The 14,259-nt window shown below is 38.2% G+C and overlaps 1 protein-coding gene across 1 annotated transcript in view; it reads left to right on the top strand.

Moving 5' to 3' along the window:
* The window catches only part of NRAP (nebulin related anchoring protein), a 65,652-nt gene extending 51,721 nt beyond the window's left edge, over positions 1–13,931 (top strand). Inside the window, exons 33-42 of the mRNA XM_056849431.1 lie at positions 18–122; positions 1,022–1,129; positions 3,780–4,091; positions 5,549–5,653; positions 6,524–6,622; positions 7,910–8,014; positions 9,396–9,503; positions 10,563–10,874; positions 12,332–12,484; positions 13,719–13,931. Coding sequence (XP_056705409.1) covers positions 18–122; positions 1,022–1,129; positions 3,780–4,091; positions 5,549–5,653; positions 6,524–6,622; positions 7,910–8,014; positions 9,396–9,503; positions 10,563–10,874; positions 12,332–12,484; positions 13,719–13,820 — 1,509 coding nt within the window. The 3' untranslated portion in view covers positions 13,821–13,931. The remainder of the gene's footprint in view (positions 1–17; positions 123–1,021; positions 1,130–3,779; positions 4,092–5,548; positions 5,654–6,523; positions 6,623–7,909; positions 8,015–9,395; positions 9,504–10,562; positions 10,875–12,331; positions 12,485–13,718) is intronic.
* The last annotated feature ends 328 nt before the right edge of the window (positions 13,932–14,259 follow it).

Genomic DNA, 14,259 nt, shown 5'->3' with positions numbered 1-14,259 from the left:
TAAAAAACTATCTATAGCGCCTCTACAAGGCAGTGGGAGAAGACAGTTTGCATCACTACACCGCAACTTTGGGACTGCCTGAATTTACCAGGGCGAGAATAAATGCAATCAACTTCAGTGATGTAAGTGCTTGGATTTTCCCTCTCAGTGGTTGGGTATGGCCAGAGTGTTGTATGCAGGGATAGGTACACATGTATAGGCAAAGAAGGGGAACTAGCCAACTTGCGAGTAAGGGAGGTGCCCACAGGCTGTGGGGTAATGTTGAGAGATTGTAGGACAGCCTCCATGTCCCCCCCAAACCAGTGGAGTTTGTTGATGTCATCTTTGTAGCACCGACTGTTAGAGACATTTCAGAGTTTTCAACCCAGAGCCCTTCAGCTGCTGATGAGCAGCCGAATCCTAACAGTATTTTCTCTACTATTTTGTTTAGGGGATTTCAACCCCAACATTCTTACATTAATTGACATTAATATTTTTAAGAAACTGACACATTCCTACAAAATACAATAAGACAATAATATGTGTCTCAAATTCTGTACTCATATAGAACTTATTTTTGTTTGAGGCAGGAACGGGCTTATGTGAAGGTCCAGGATGTGAAGATATGGCTTTGCCTGGGGCATAGTGTTGGAGCAACTATGTAGGGGCCCTAGCCTGCTTACAGAGCTAGTACCACTTAACCAACCTGGTACCCCTTAACCGTCTACATTTAGGCTGCAATCCTAAGCATACTTTCCTGGGAGTAGGGAAGCTAAATAAAATGGAACTTACTTCTGAGTAGACTTACTTAAGATTGCTTCCTCGGTCTACCAGTACAAGATCACATAAGGAATTAGATGTTTCATTTATTGTACTGTTTTGATTGGGTTTCGACTGTTAGAGTCTTCCTATAAGCGATTAAAAAATCTTTGGATGTGAGATGCTGACTTGCTTACTCTATACAACAAACAAATGAAGAGTTCTTTGTTAATTTACTTGTGCTTTAAAATTTAAACGTCTAAAGTTGCCATCTCTACTTTAGGCAAAATACAAGGAATCTTGGCATAATCTCCGTGCTCTAGGCTACAAGCTGACAATGGAAGCGATTCCATTCCAGACTGCCAAGGCCTCAAGAGAAATTGCTAGTGATGTGAGTTGAATTATGCAGCCTTCCATCTTGCCTAATTTTTGTTAACTTCATGTAATACATTGTCTAAAGCAGATTTTACTGAATTAAAGCAGCTCTATAATCATGTGAGACAAGGATGTGAGACAGAAAAAATGTATTACTTATGAATGAGATTCTTTGTGTGAATTAAAAAGAGAGTCATTGTTAATCAGAAGTCAAGCCATGCTGAAGATCTTGCAACTGAGTGTGCTGGAGAAAACTAGGAACATTATATATCTGTAAAAAGTGTTTCTGGATATGAAATTCCAATTTCCATTTAAGGTGATAACTATCTAAACTACTACTGCCAAGCCCCCGGGATCCTCCACCCCAAGTTCCTGTTGCCCACTGCCACTTGGATGACATCACTTCCAAGTACAAACTGGAAGTGATCTCTGGAAGCTTTTTGATAAAACCATAGAGTTTCCAGCACTTTCTAGAACTACCTATTGCCACACTTGCAACACAGCTCCCCCAAAACCATTTCTCAGCCCTCCCCATTCTCTCACCAGTTGCCAGGCTCAGCCCGGAAACCCTAATCTAAGCACATACTTATCCGCCCACACATTTCTTTACGTCTTTGCATGTTGTCACTAAAACTAGTGGTGATAATATATAGAAATATGAAGTGACCTTGAATGTCTTTTAAAAATACTTATGCCCATGTGGTTGTCTTTCTGCTCATTTTACATCAATGAATTTGATGACAAATTGGGTATTAAGGCCTCAGTTCAGCATCACTGGACACTGATGCATCGAGTTGCCAATCCATTCATTCATTTTTATTTATTTAGCACATTTTTATCCCATCCTTCCTCCAAGAAGTTCAGTACAGTGGACAGTGGACATCGCTCTTCCCTCTGTTTTATCCTCACAACCACCCTGTGAAGTAGGTTACACTGAGAGACAGTGACTGGCCCAAGGTTACCCAGGAAACTTCATGGCACAATGGGGATTAGAACCTGGTTCTCCCCGATTCCAGTCCGACACTCTCACCACTACTCCACGCTGTTCAATAATAAAGTTCATTCCAACCTCCGTAGCAAAGCAAGGGGCCTGTTCAGCTTTGTTTGCTGGGTTATTCAGCAAATTCAGAATTCAGCAAACTATTCACATCATTTAGAATTTGGGAAAAGGTCTTTGTCAGCCCTTTACTGACTCCTTAGTACATCATGATATAATATGACCACCTACTCGCCTATGAACCTACCCAACCACTCTGGTCACAGGCTCGCTTTGGTGCCCCTCCATCTGAGGCTAGATGGTTGGCAACCTGAGAAAGGGCCTTCTCGGTTATGGCGATGAAACTTTGGAACTCCCTCCCCAGGGAGATTCATCTGTCCCTTCTATCATTGTTGTCTGTCAGCAAGTAAAGGCTTTTTTATTTTATTTGACACTCTCTCACAAAGTCTCATTATCCCTCCTCCCTGGTTATGTGTTTTTATGTATTTATGGGTTTATATTTTTTATGTGCTTGTGTTTTTATATTTTTTTAAATTTAATAGCTTAAAATGTTTTGATGTATTTGTATTTTAAATCACTTGTAATGTCTTAAATGTTTTAGTGTTCTGTTTTAATGGCGTGGGGACCCTGAACTAGGTGGTATGGTAGCATAAAAATGTTTTAAATAAATAAAAATAAATAAAATAATGCGATCAAATATATGCATTGATTCACATCTACAGCATCTAATAACGTGTCATTATTTCTTTCGACTGTCTGCCGCACTGTTGTATATGGATCACCTAAAGTAATTTGAATATTAAGAACTCATTGCCTTCATTTGTAAGAAATCTTGAGTAACCATGTTTCTGAAAGGTCAAGGCCTGGGCCCCTTTAAGAGTTCTAAAGGAGGGGATGTGGCTCAGTGGTACAGCCTCTGCTTGGCATGCAGAAGGTCCCAGGTTCAATCCCCAGCATCTCCAGTTTAAGGGACTAGACAAGTAGGTAATATGAAAGACCACTGTCTGAGACCCTGGAGAGCCACTGCCGGTCTGAGTAGACAATACTGACTTTGGTGGACCTTGATGGTCTGATTCAGTATAAGGCATCTTAATGTGTTCATGTGTTCAGTGAGCACAAAATAAACATGGGTGCAGCACGTGATACAGTCTATCAGAGTGTAGCAATCAGGTGGGGAAATTGTACTAGCTGAATGTTAAGGATTGCCAGCTCTGGGTGGGGAAATACCTGAAGATTTGGGGGTGGAGTCTGGAGAGGGCAGGTTGTGGGGAGGGGAAGGACCTCAGCAGGGTACAATGCCATAGAGTCCACCCTCCAAAGAGGGGAGCTAGGCAGATCAGTTTTAATAGCAAGAGATCTCCAGGCCCCACCTAGAGGTTGGCAACCAAACAATGTTACTAGGTTTTACCCCTCTTAACAGTACAAAAGTTCTGTTACTTTTGGAATATGGTTGCACTGAACAAGTTCTGAGACATAGGAAACTTAAATAACAGCTGCATGTAAGATGAATAACATTTTCTGGTGTGTTGATTTTTGCATTGTTTCCCCCCCCCCCCCATATATTCTTTTCTTCTTTTCCTCCCTCTGGTTTCTTATACATAATGCCTACTTTTTAATGGGTCCGAAATGCCCAGTTGTTAGTTAAATACAATTTCCTCTTTCTCCCCAGCTTCAATACAAGAATACATTTGTCAAGGAGAGAGGAAAGCACATTGGTGCCAGAACTGTTATGGATGATACCAGATTGCTACACTGCTTATACGCTGCTAAGTTACAGAGTGAGCAGGAATACAAGAAAGGATCTAGAGAGATCAGTTCTCAGTACAACCTGCCTTTGGACATGGTAAACCTAGTACATGCCAGGAATGCCCAAAACCTAGTCAGTGACCAGGACTACAGAAAGAGACTGCATGAATATACAGTGCTCCCTGAGGATTTGAAGATGAAGTGGGCAAAGGGAGCTCATCTGTTGCAGAGTGAGGTAAAGAGAGACCCCCCACCACAGCCCCTCCTTAAGCCTGAAAATGCCTTAACAACAAATCAAGGAAAGCGCATTGCTGTGCCAGATCACAAAAATAAAGGCAGGCTCTTTAAAGATGTGCCTGCCAAACTCCACACATACCTGCCTTTCTCCTAGGACCTGGCTGCTTATGGAGCTCAAAATATTATTGAGAGGTCAAACTATGGGATATTGTTAAATTTAGAACTAATGGTTGAAACTTGTCTTGGTGAACAAATGCAAGTGAAAATACCACTGACAGGAGTCTGGGCCTAAATCAAAGCTCTAGCATGACTGCATCCTGCTTGCCTTACTTTACTGTACCCATGATATAACATTCTAAACTCAACTCTACATTGCAACAAAAGGCAACTTAAAAGAGCTCTTCATGCTTCATCTCTTCAATGAAAGCCAACGAGATAACTGAAGAAACCCTGTTGGACTTTCCTCTCTGTGTAGCAAATGTACCAATTGCCTTTGTTCTTTTTCTGAGGTGAGAGAAAGGCAATGTGTTGAGCAAACTGGGGGATCCCAATGTAAAAAAAAAAAAACCCTCCATTAATATGGAGCTTAGCTATTGTGCTAAGAGGGCACCTTACCTTTCTTTCTTCTCTGCTTTGATGGAGGCATGGACTTTTACACTTCGATGTTAACTACCAGACAGTATACTTAAAAAGGACACTGTGTTGAAAGTTTAGCTAGGGAGTGCATCCAAATTTCTGTTCCAAGTCATAAGCAGAATGCACATGGCAGATATTTCAGTTGACCTAGCTAGGATCCGCTTCACGCATTACTTAATTTAGGTTTACACCTAAGATTTTTTAAATATGATCCTAAATCTGTAATGTGTAAATGTGACAAGCAGATGTATGAAAATATGTGCATTATAAAGTTACACTAATCGGAGACTTACTATCTGTAGACAGTAAATTCAGTGGCAGAACTGGGTTTGTTTCTGCATAATACTTCCTTTTTCTTACATACTGTTTGGTTCAACATGGTGCCACTCTTAAATTCTTCATTTCTCATTGAATCATGTTTTACTGGATTAATTCATTATCCCATTTTCTTTTAACCTGTTATTAGAAGTCGGATTTTAATAAAACATTGCTATCTCCCCACGGTTAATCAGAATGCTTGTTCTGAACAACTTAGTTTGTGTTCCTGATGTAGTCCTTTCTCTAAAATTGCTTTGAAAGGAACCTGTACTGCCATCAGGTTATTACTTTCTGCTCTGAATTATGTTAATTCAAATGTTGAGCTCCTTTTGTGTTTTATTTATGATACATTATTTAATTCTGAAAGGAAGAATGCAAGCAGTTTTACTCAACACGATGATGCATGCATGAAAAATAGAAAAATAAAAATACTAATAGAAGCCAGGAATTCATATTGAGATTCTGATAAACTCTACAGATTTTTTTGTTTTTATTTGATAGTCTCGCTACAGATCAGACCTGAACTTCATGAAGGGAGTTGGCTGGGTGGCTCTGAGATCCCCTCAGATAGAAAATGTGAAGAAGGCTGGAGAACTCATCAGTGAGGTACTGATAAATCTTTCATGGGATGGTACGTCTGTAAGAATTGTTTACCATCAAGGCTCCTTGTTACATGACACTTATGGATGTAGCTTAGCATTTCCTTTTGATGTGGGAGCCTGTTTATACAACAGGCGTACGTTACCAAAGAGCAGTACATAAGATAGGAGTCCACCTGTGACATCCTGATGCATATTTTCTATCCTGATCAGGAGACTCTGAACAACAAAAACATGTAGCAATAAATAAAGGCAGGGAATTCAGCAACAGAATGCTAAGCAGGTGAGACTTAGTTTTGAAAATTGCATGCTTGAGGCTGACACTGAACTGGAAAGTGATTTATCCTGATACACATAAGTTATTAACAGGGGGAAAGTCCTAACTATAGTTCGGAGGTCCATAAAAAGGAGGATTAGATCTTTGGAGTACAGACAAAAATAATTTGGCCAGACAAAAATAATTTTATTCAATACACCTGCCATAATATATTGGAGTCACACAGGCAAACTGAATGGTAAAGACAAACAGTAAAAAAAGAGAGCCCTTTTCCTGTTTGTTATATCCTTCTTACTAAAAAACAAACAAATCAAAACAACACTGGGGGTCTTTTGAATCCAAATTGAATAAGCAAGAAGTAACAACCAAACTATATCTGCATTTCTGTTGTCAGACTTTTCCCTCAGTTTTAACACATACCCAAAGTAAGCTTTTCTTAATGTTTCTTGATATTTTTTAAAACCTACTCCATTTTATAACATATTTGTATTATTTATTTTAGAGGAAATGTGCTTTGAATGTCTGCTATCACCCACCTGAATTTTTCCTTTAATACAATTTGTAACAGCAACCCTTTATTGTTTTTTGTTCCTTGTTTAGACAAAGTATCGTCAAAAACCAGATAGTCTAAAGTTCACAACAGTGACCGACTCTCTGGATTTCATCCATGCTAAGAATAGCTACATTCAGTGCAATGAAGTAGGTTAAACTTTTGATATATTGTAGGACATAAATGGGTTATCCTTTACTGCATATAGGACTGTGTGTGTGTGTAAGGTGCTGTCAAGTTGCAGCTGACTTACGGTGACCCCCAGGAAGGAGCTTTCAAGGCAAGTGAGAAGCAGATGTGGGTTTGCCATTGCCTTCCTCTGCAGAGTCTTCCGTGGTGGTCTCCCATCCAAGTACTGACTCTGCTTAGCTTCTGAGATCTGATGAGATCTGGCTATACCATGCTGCCTTCTGCCCCTACATAGGATCCTAGGAGCATGAAATATTAAGGGATCTATTTCTCTGAAGACTATTGTTAGCTGATGGCTGATGAATCAGTGTTAAAATTGCAGAAAACAAATGCACACCATGTCTTGGTTATTAGAAGTGTCATGTTAAGACTGGATAGACCTTGGTCTGATCCAACAAAACTACATTCGCTGTTTGTCTATCAATCATATTCATTGATACTGATGCATACTTTATAAAGTATTTCTAATGTTAGCAAAATCCAAAATCTTCTCCCCAAGTATGTATTCACTGATATTGAATGCTGTATCTCCAATATGGAGTTTTTCTAAGGTAAAATGTGCTAAAATATGGGAAAGATATTTGTTACCTCTTCCAATTAAAAATGCAAGATGTTACTAACAACCTCTAAATGAATTCTAAATTGATCCTCTTATGAGGATAAGGTTACACTGTAAGTACATCGCAAGTAGAAAACCACTAATATAACAGAGCAGTCCTATGCAGAGTTACTCCAGTGGCTCATCATGTCTATCTCCATTGTATATGGCTCATATGTCAAGGAATAGAGAGTTGCTCCACAATTAACAGTTGCTCCACAATTACAACATTAAGACAAATATTGTCTTAATGTTGTAATTGTGGAGCAACTGTTAACAGAAATATTAACCACCCCAATATAACAGTGCACTCAAGCAGTTATTAGAAGGGTGTAACTCTGTTTAGGATTCTACTCACAGGGATCGCCTTAAGAATCTTTGATCAGCATATCTGTTTTGTTGTAAATTAAAATGGTCCTCAGGATAGCAAATTGTCATTTAGATTTCGGAATGTTCATTTGCACAGAACATAAAAGATTTTTTTAAAAGTAGAAAGCATACTTCGATGCAGCTCTAAGAAACATAGACATGATTTAGTGTTAAATACGTTGCATATTGTAGTCCTTGGGAAAATAGCTGTTTGTTATCATTATAGATGGTGTGAAAGTACATTGACAGGAAGTTCATTTAATTTGATTTGGTTTCACAGCGGCTGTACCGAGCTAGAAACTTGGAATCTAGACACAGATACACTCTTCCCCCTGACCATCCCGATTTCATACGGGCACGCCTCAATGCACTCCATATCAGTGATGTAAGTGATAGTTCCTCTTACTGCTGGGGGTTTATTCTGAAAATAAACAGAATTAAGACCATCTGCATAAATATGATTCAAGTAGCTGTGGATCAAAGTATGTTGGATGTTTGTAAGGTTATTCCGGATACTCGTAGAAAATCTCATCTAATTTTGCAAATAATACTTCTGTGGCCTATATTAAATTGGTAGGGGAGAAAATAATCATGGGTATATTTGTTTTGGTGAGTGAATAAAATTCCTTGTGCATCATTGATACTGCATTAAGTTAAACTGATGCATTTAGTTTATTACTAGACTCCATTATGGAAAAAAGGTGATATAAGAAGATTCCAGTCTCTTAAAGAGATAGAGGCAGAAGTGCATTATGCATCAGTCGTTGACAAACCTTTTCTCTCATGGTAGAAGAAAAGAATAAGTGAGATCTAATACTCATGCAGTTAGAACTCTATTGCTATACACAGATGAATGTCACAGTTGTAAGTCTGATATGTGCCGTTTCTTCTCAAAACATTCAAATGGATCAGCATGCATCTGAACTGAAACAGCCAGTGAGAGCATGGGGAGATGGAGGAGTTGGGGGCCTCTCATTAAAAATGAAACTGTTTTTGGTAGATACACAATTGGATCAGATGCCACACACAGAAAGCTGTTGAGAGAGACTGACCTTACAGCTCACAAAAAAAACCCCACATTGCTATTTGTAAAGCTGGAAATATAGCCATAAATCAAATGAATGTAATGTGTGAGGATGAGTGCAAAAATTGTGCAAACTGTGATAAAGTAAAACGATTCATGGGGTTTTAAATCAAAGGACCCATGTTACAGTACAATCCTCAGCAGCGAGGCAAAAGGCTTTGGCAGATTAGAAAGAGAAAGAGAGAGAGGAAATGACTAGGACTTGCTAGAGGTTGCTAGATATAAAGCTACCTTGGGCTTATGCCACAGCTGGGGTGGGAAGACAGCATTTTCAGCCCAGTAACATTGCTCTTGTGATTTCTTTCCCCACAATAAGTCGTAGTTCCCAATTCTTCTCCTTTGAGTTTTCCAAATAAATTCAAAGATATCATGCATGATCATTTGTGTGTGTGTAATCTCTTCCATGTGATCATATTTGAGATAATGGGCGTTACTGCTGCCATCCTTATAGGATCATTATTCTGGAGGGAAGATTTAGCCATTTGATTAGAATCTCTACAGAATTTGTTGGAAAGTGCAAAGGCAATGTATCTTGTAAGTTAGGGGTGTTAGGACAGTCATAGATCTCCATGGCCTTATTGACCAATCCAGAAATAAATGACTCCATTAAAAGCATTTGTCCATGTAGCCCCAAAAGGGCTGTAATCTACTTTTCTTTTTGCCTCTCCCCCTTTTATTGAAGAAACTCTATAAAATGTCTTGGGAGCAGACACGGGCAGCTGCCTATGATTTTAGATTGGATGCCATCCCTTTCCAGACCGCCAAGGCTTCCAGAGAAATTGCCAGTGATGTAAGACACATTAATTTTTCAAATTTCAATTTTAGAGATACTGCATAAGTTACTGAAAAGACAGTTTCCTGAGTTACAGTGTGTTATCCTTGCCTTTTCCCTAAAAGTTTAAGGAAAGAGTCATGTATAAAAGCACAAGAAGTCTAGCTCTCAGCCTTAATCTGGAGCACCATTTGTAGCTGGGAAGAGGTGGATAGAAACAGGGCGACTTTGGGTAACTCAGCCAGGTGATTTTCGATCAACTTTCTACAGCCCCACTGCCACTGGCTAGCCACATGGCTGGGGGAGGGTGGGGTCAGTGGACCTGTGGGCTACAGGTTCCAATCAAAACTAGCTGCTGGCATTTAGGCTTTGGCTGGGGAATATAGTACAGTTTGTGCAGGGTGGTCTCCCTGTATGACCCTAAAGGGGACTCCTTAAGGATATATTAACTCTAGCTAACTGAATGAAATGTGATGTATAACTTGCTATATAGAACTGTGAGTAATTTTAAACTCTTATATAATGGAATATTAGTATAAGTAGAATAATATAATGAGGTTTTGTAACATCTTTTTTCTTTTTTTATTAATATAGAGAAAGTCTTACAGTATGTATTTGAACTTATTTTTTTAATAGTGTATTGTTTTTATACTTATAATGCTTTATCCCTCCCTTTTTTTCCCCTGTACCCCTTCAATAATATAAATAAAATCTTTACCCAAAAAAAAAAAAAAAAAGGATATATTAACAATAGCTAGTTTTATTAAATCATGGTTTTGTGTGATGTCATTTTTAGGGTACCGTTAATAATAGAGATGTGTTTATTTTGCACTTCCATTAAAGCATAGAAACGAGTATGAAATTTTATTCTCTACCTATCTCAACTGAGAATCAGCTCAACAGACTCTTTCTGCCTTCTCTCTTTATATAAAACAAGAGTTCTGATCCAGCTGTATCCCACACAAGCCGTAGCCCTTACATAAACAATGAAAATGTACAAGAAACCGTGTGGTAAACGATGTTTGTGTGTGCATTTATAATGGAACAAAACCTTCTTTCATTGCTTCATCTCAACAGTTTAGATACAAAGAGGCCTCTCAGAGGAATCGAGGCCAACAGATTGGATTTCGTAATGTGAACGATGATCCCAAAATGAGACACTTCCTCAAGATGGGTCACCTCCAGAGTGACAACCAGTATAAGAGGGATTTCATCAGGAACAGAGCACATTTCAAGAGTCAGATTGATCAGCCAGGATTTATCCATGCAAAGAAAAGTCAGCAGTTGATAAGTGATGTCAACTACAGGCAGCACCTGCATCAGTACACCTGTGACCCAGAGCAACTGAACCTGAAGCATGCCAAACAGGCCTACAAACTCCAGAGTGATGTACGTATATGTGATAAATAACTTACTGTGCTATCTTAAGCACAAATACATACTAAATCTGTTAATGTCAGTGTACTTAGAAGGGGTGTAACTGCAATGTATGGCACTGTTAGAAGTCTAGAAACAAAGATGCACCTATTCTGTACCCAAAATATTCAGACCCAGTCCTCAAAATGCCCATGACCCACAGTGGATTGATTTGAATCATCAAGGAAAAGAGCCCATTGAAATCACTGATTTAAATAAAAATTGTCCATTATCATTTACATACCTCCTAAATAGAAGTCTGTACCTGTGCATAACGAGAATTTGTATGAGCTGTCTTTTGTACTATGCCTATTAAAGGTTATTAAATTGAATTGAATTGAATGCATAACCATAAATACATATTGATTTACAAAAGGAATAATGTTTATATAAAGTTAGAGGATATGCAATATGATTTTTACATATTTAACTTAAATTTTTTACTTTAGATTAGAGTCCAGTAAAACAGATTCAAATCCAGTAGCTCCACAGAGACAAACAAGAGTTTCAGGATGTAATTCTTCTGGAGCTTTGGATGTACTCCTTTTCAGGGTGTAACCCTTCGGGAGCTTTGACTATCAAGAGCGTACACACTGAAACTCTTGTTGGTCTCTAAGGTGCTACTGGACTTGAATCTGTTTTACTGCAGACCCTCTGAAATTATTGATATAGAATATCCTTCCCCCCATCCCCAACTTGGAAAGTCAGACTATTATTTAAAGATTAAAAAGTCAGGATTTCAAATGGCGCAATGCATAATTGGACCCTTAAATCAGAATTGGTCTCCATTCATTCAATATTGAAACTAATAAAACTAGTATAACTAATTGGATGGAATAAAAGAATCAATACTGGAGTGTATTTAAGTAGCTGACTAAAAAATGCTAGATATTCGTAATTATTGTAAATACTGTGGTAGTGTATAGCAGTGTTGTTGTATGTTTGTAGTTTGTAATACGTTTTTTGGAAATCATTCCAGCCAAACAATAAAAATGCCTTCTCCCTTTTTTTAAAAAATGGGCAAATTCATTGAGGAGCACCCTTAGGATAAGTTGGTCTCAGACATTTAAGACTTTTAAGAAAGTTTTCCTGCACAGAATTGGGATGAGAAGTGCTTATCCCCACCAACAAATAAAGTCCTGTTGGTAAGCCACACTGTGTGTGTTAAGTGATGTCAATTCACTTCCAACTCATGGTGACCCTATAAATTAGTGTCCTCCAAAATGTCCTATCTTTAACAGCCTTGCTCAGGTCTTGCAAACTGAAAGCGGTGGCTTCCTTTATAGAGTCAATCCATCTCTTGTCTTCCTCTTTTCCTGCTGTCTTCAACTTTTCCCACTGTATGTGATTTCCTTTCCTTGTGATATAAAGTATGTGTTTTCTTAGAGCCTATCCGTTAATATCCCAATGTTCATGAATCTGTTTTGCAGGTTAAGTACAAATCTGATTTGAACTGGATCAAAGGCATTGGCTGGACTCCTCCAGGTTCTTACAAAGTAGAAATGGCCAGAAGGGCTGCTGAGCTGGCATATGCTCAGGAACATCAGCCTCAAGGAATGTCGAATCAGTATGATCTGGGAACTGTAAGTGAATGGACAGCACTTTTTATCAGCACTTGGGGTGCAGAACTAGAGATGTAAAATTCCCAGAAATTCAAAGTCATGGGGGTGGGGTGGGGAATCACGTTTTGTTCTCAGTAATTTGGTAATAAAATGGAAATGTGGGCAGGATTGAAATATATATATTTCTTCTTAAATAGCCCGGGCGCTGGTGCAGGGGCCCTGAATGCCGGTGCAGCGCCTTCCTGGCCTCTTAAGGGCTTTCGCCCTTAAAGGTCAGGAATGCTCTGTAAAGCATCATCATAGATATTCTGAGGCCAAACTTTCATTTTATTTCCATGGCCTTCAGGAAACTGAAGGTTTGCACTGATGGAAACACTTCTCTGCTCTTTCATATATTTGTTTTGTGATTTTCTGTCCATTTTTCTTTCACTTGTAGAATCTGAAGCATGCAATAGTATTTGAGAGTTGTACATGTTTATAATATACAGGAACTTTAATTGCCTAATACTATAGATTGTCTTATAGTTACTACAAAACATTTTGAGGAATTAAAGAGCAACTAAAACAATATTTGAAACCTTTACCTTCAAAACCATTTCACTTATAATTCTAAAAGGAAATTATTTCATAAGTGTTTCAAGGAATGAAGGTTACTGGCCAAGATGTACTGCGATATAGAAGCAAAGAGTTAAGACCATGTAAATTCCAGTGGGGTACCCATGTTAGTCTATTTTAGGAAAACAAAGCAGAAGTCCAGTGGTACCTTAAAGACTAACCTAAGATTTACCCTAGATTTAAATAAGGTACACTGACCATCATGCCTTTGCATGATGAAATAAAATCAGTACATAAAATATGTTCCAAGGTCACAGAGATCGGTTGGAATATAATCTGTGTATGTTCCAAGGTCCCAGAGTTCTCTTGGAATATAATCTGTATATGTTACAAGGTCACAGAGATCTCTTGGAATATGTTCTGTAAATTATGGTTATCATTTGGATTCTGGGCCCTAAGAGTGAATATGTGTCACATATATGTTTGATAGCATCCAGAGTTGCCAGAAGTATCCAGAAAGAGCTGCCTTTAACATCAAGTTAATTAATATTTTATTATTTAAAATGACAAATGAGACTTTGAATTAATATTATATGATTAAAATACCAAATGAGACATTTTTATTTATTTATTTTATAAATGGTTATTTCATAACAAGTCTTTTTCAGTAGCTGATACTTAGAATTTATTTTGTTGGCAGGAACAGATAACAGGAGAAAGATCCCAACAAGTCAGAATCAACCCAGATGCAGCAGAGATTCTGCAAGTCAAGCGAAGAAAAATGCCGTTAATGAAAAAATGAACTGGGACATGGACATCTGTTGGTGGAAAATGCATATGTTTTTCAGCTTGATCAGCAAGTTATGTAGTTTTCTAACCCCTAAGGAGCATAGAGGATGGCACCAAAAAGAAAGAAACAAACCTAAATCTAGAATCAATAATGGTTTTTTGTATATTCTTGCTTGCATATTTCAATTAATTTGAAAGTGTATGTATTTCAGAAATTACTATATATTTAAGACAACAAATGTGTTTAGTACTAGATGACTGGCAGGCTCAGCTTTGTACTAAAATGAATGAACTATGATTTGCTGAAAGTACAATAAATTCTGTTGAAAATAAATCAACAAATTCACTTTCTATAAATATCTTGAGTATTTAATAATATAGAGGTGGCACCCAGGAGCCATTGGCAGGCCCGTTCAGCTGTCGCTGGGCTGGAAGATGAATGGGGGGAGGGA

Source organism: Euleptes europaea, chromosome 5 (assembly GCF_029931775.1).
Source record: "Euleptes europaea isolate rEulEur1 chromosome 5, rEulEur1.hap1, whole genome shotgun sequence".
Taxonomy (NCBI): Eukaryota; Metazoa; Chordata; class Lepidosauria; order Squamata; family Sphaerodactylidae; genus Euleptes; species Euleptes europaea.
Note: the sequence above shows the minus strand (reverse complement) of the source record. Positions and strands in the feature narration are given on the sequence as shown.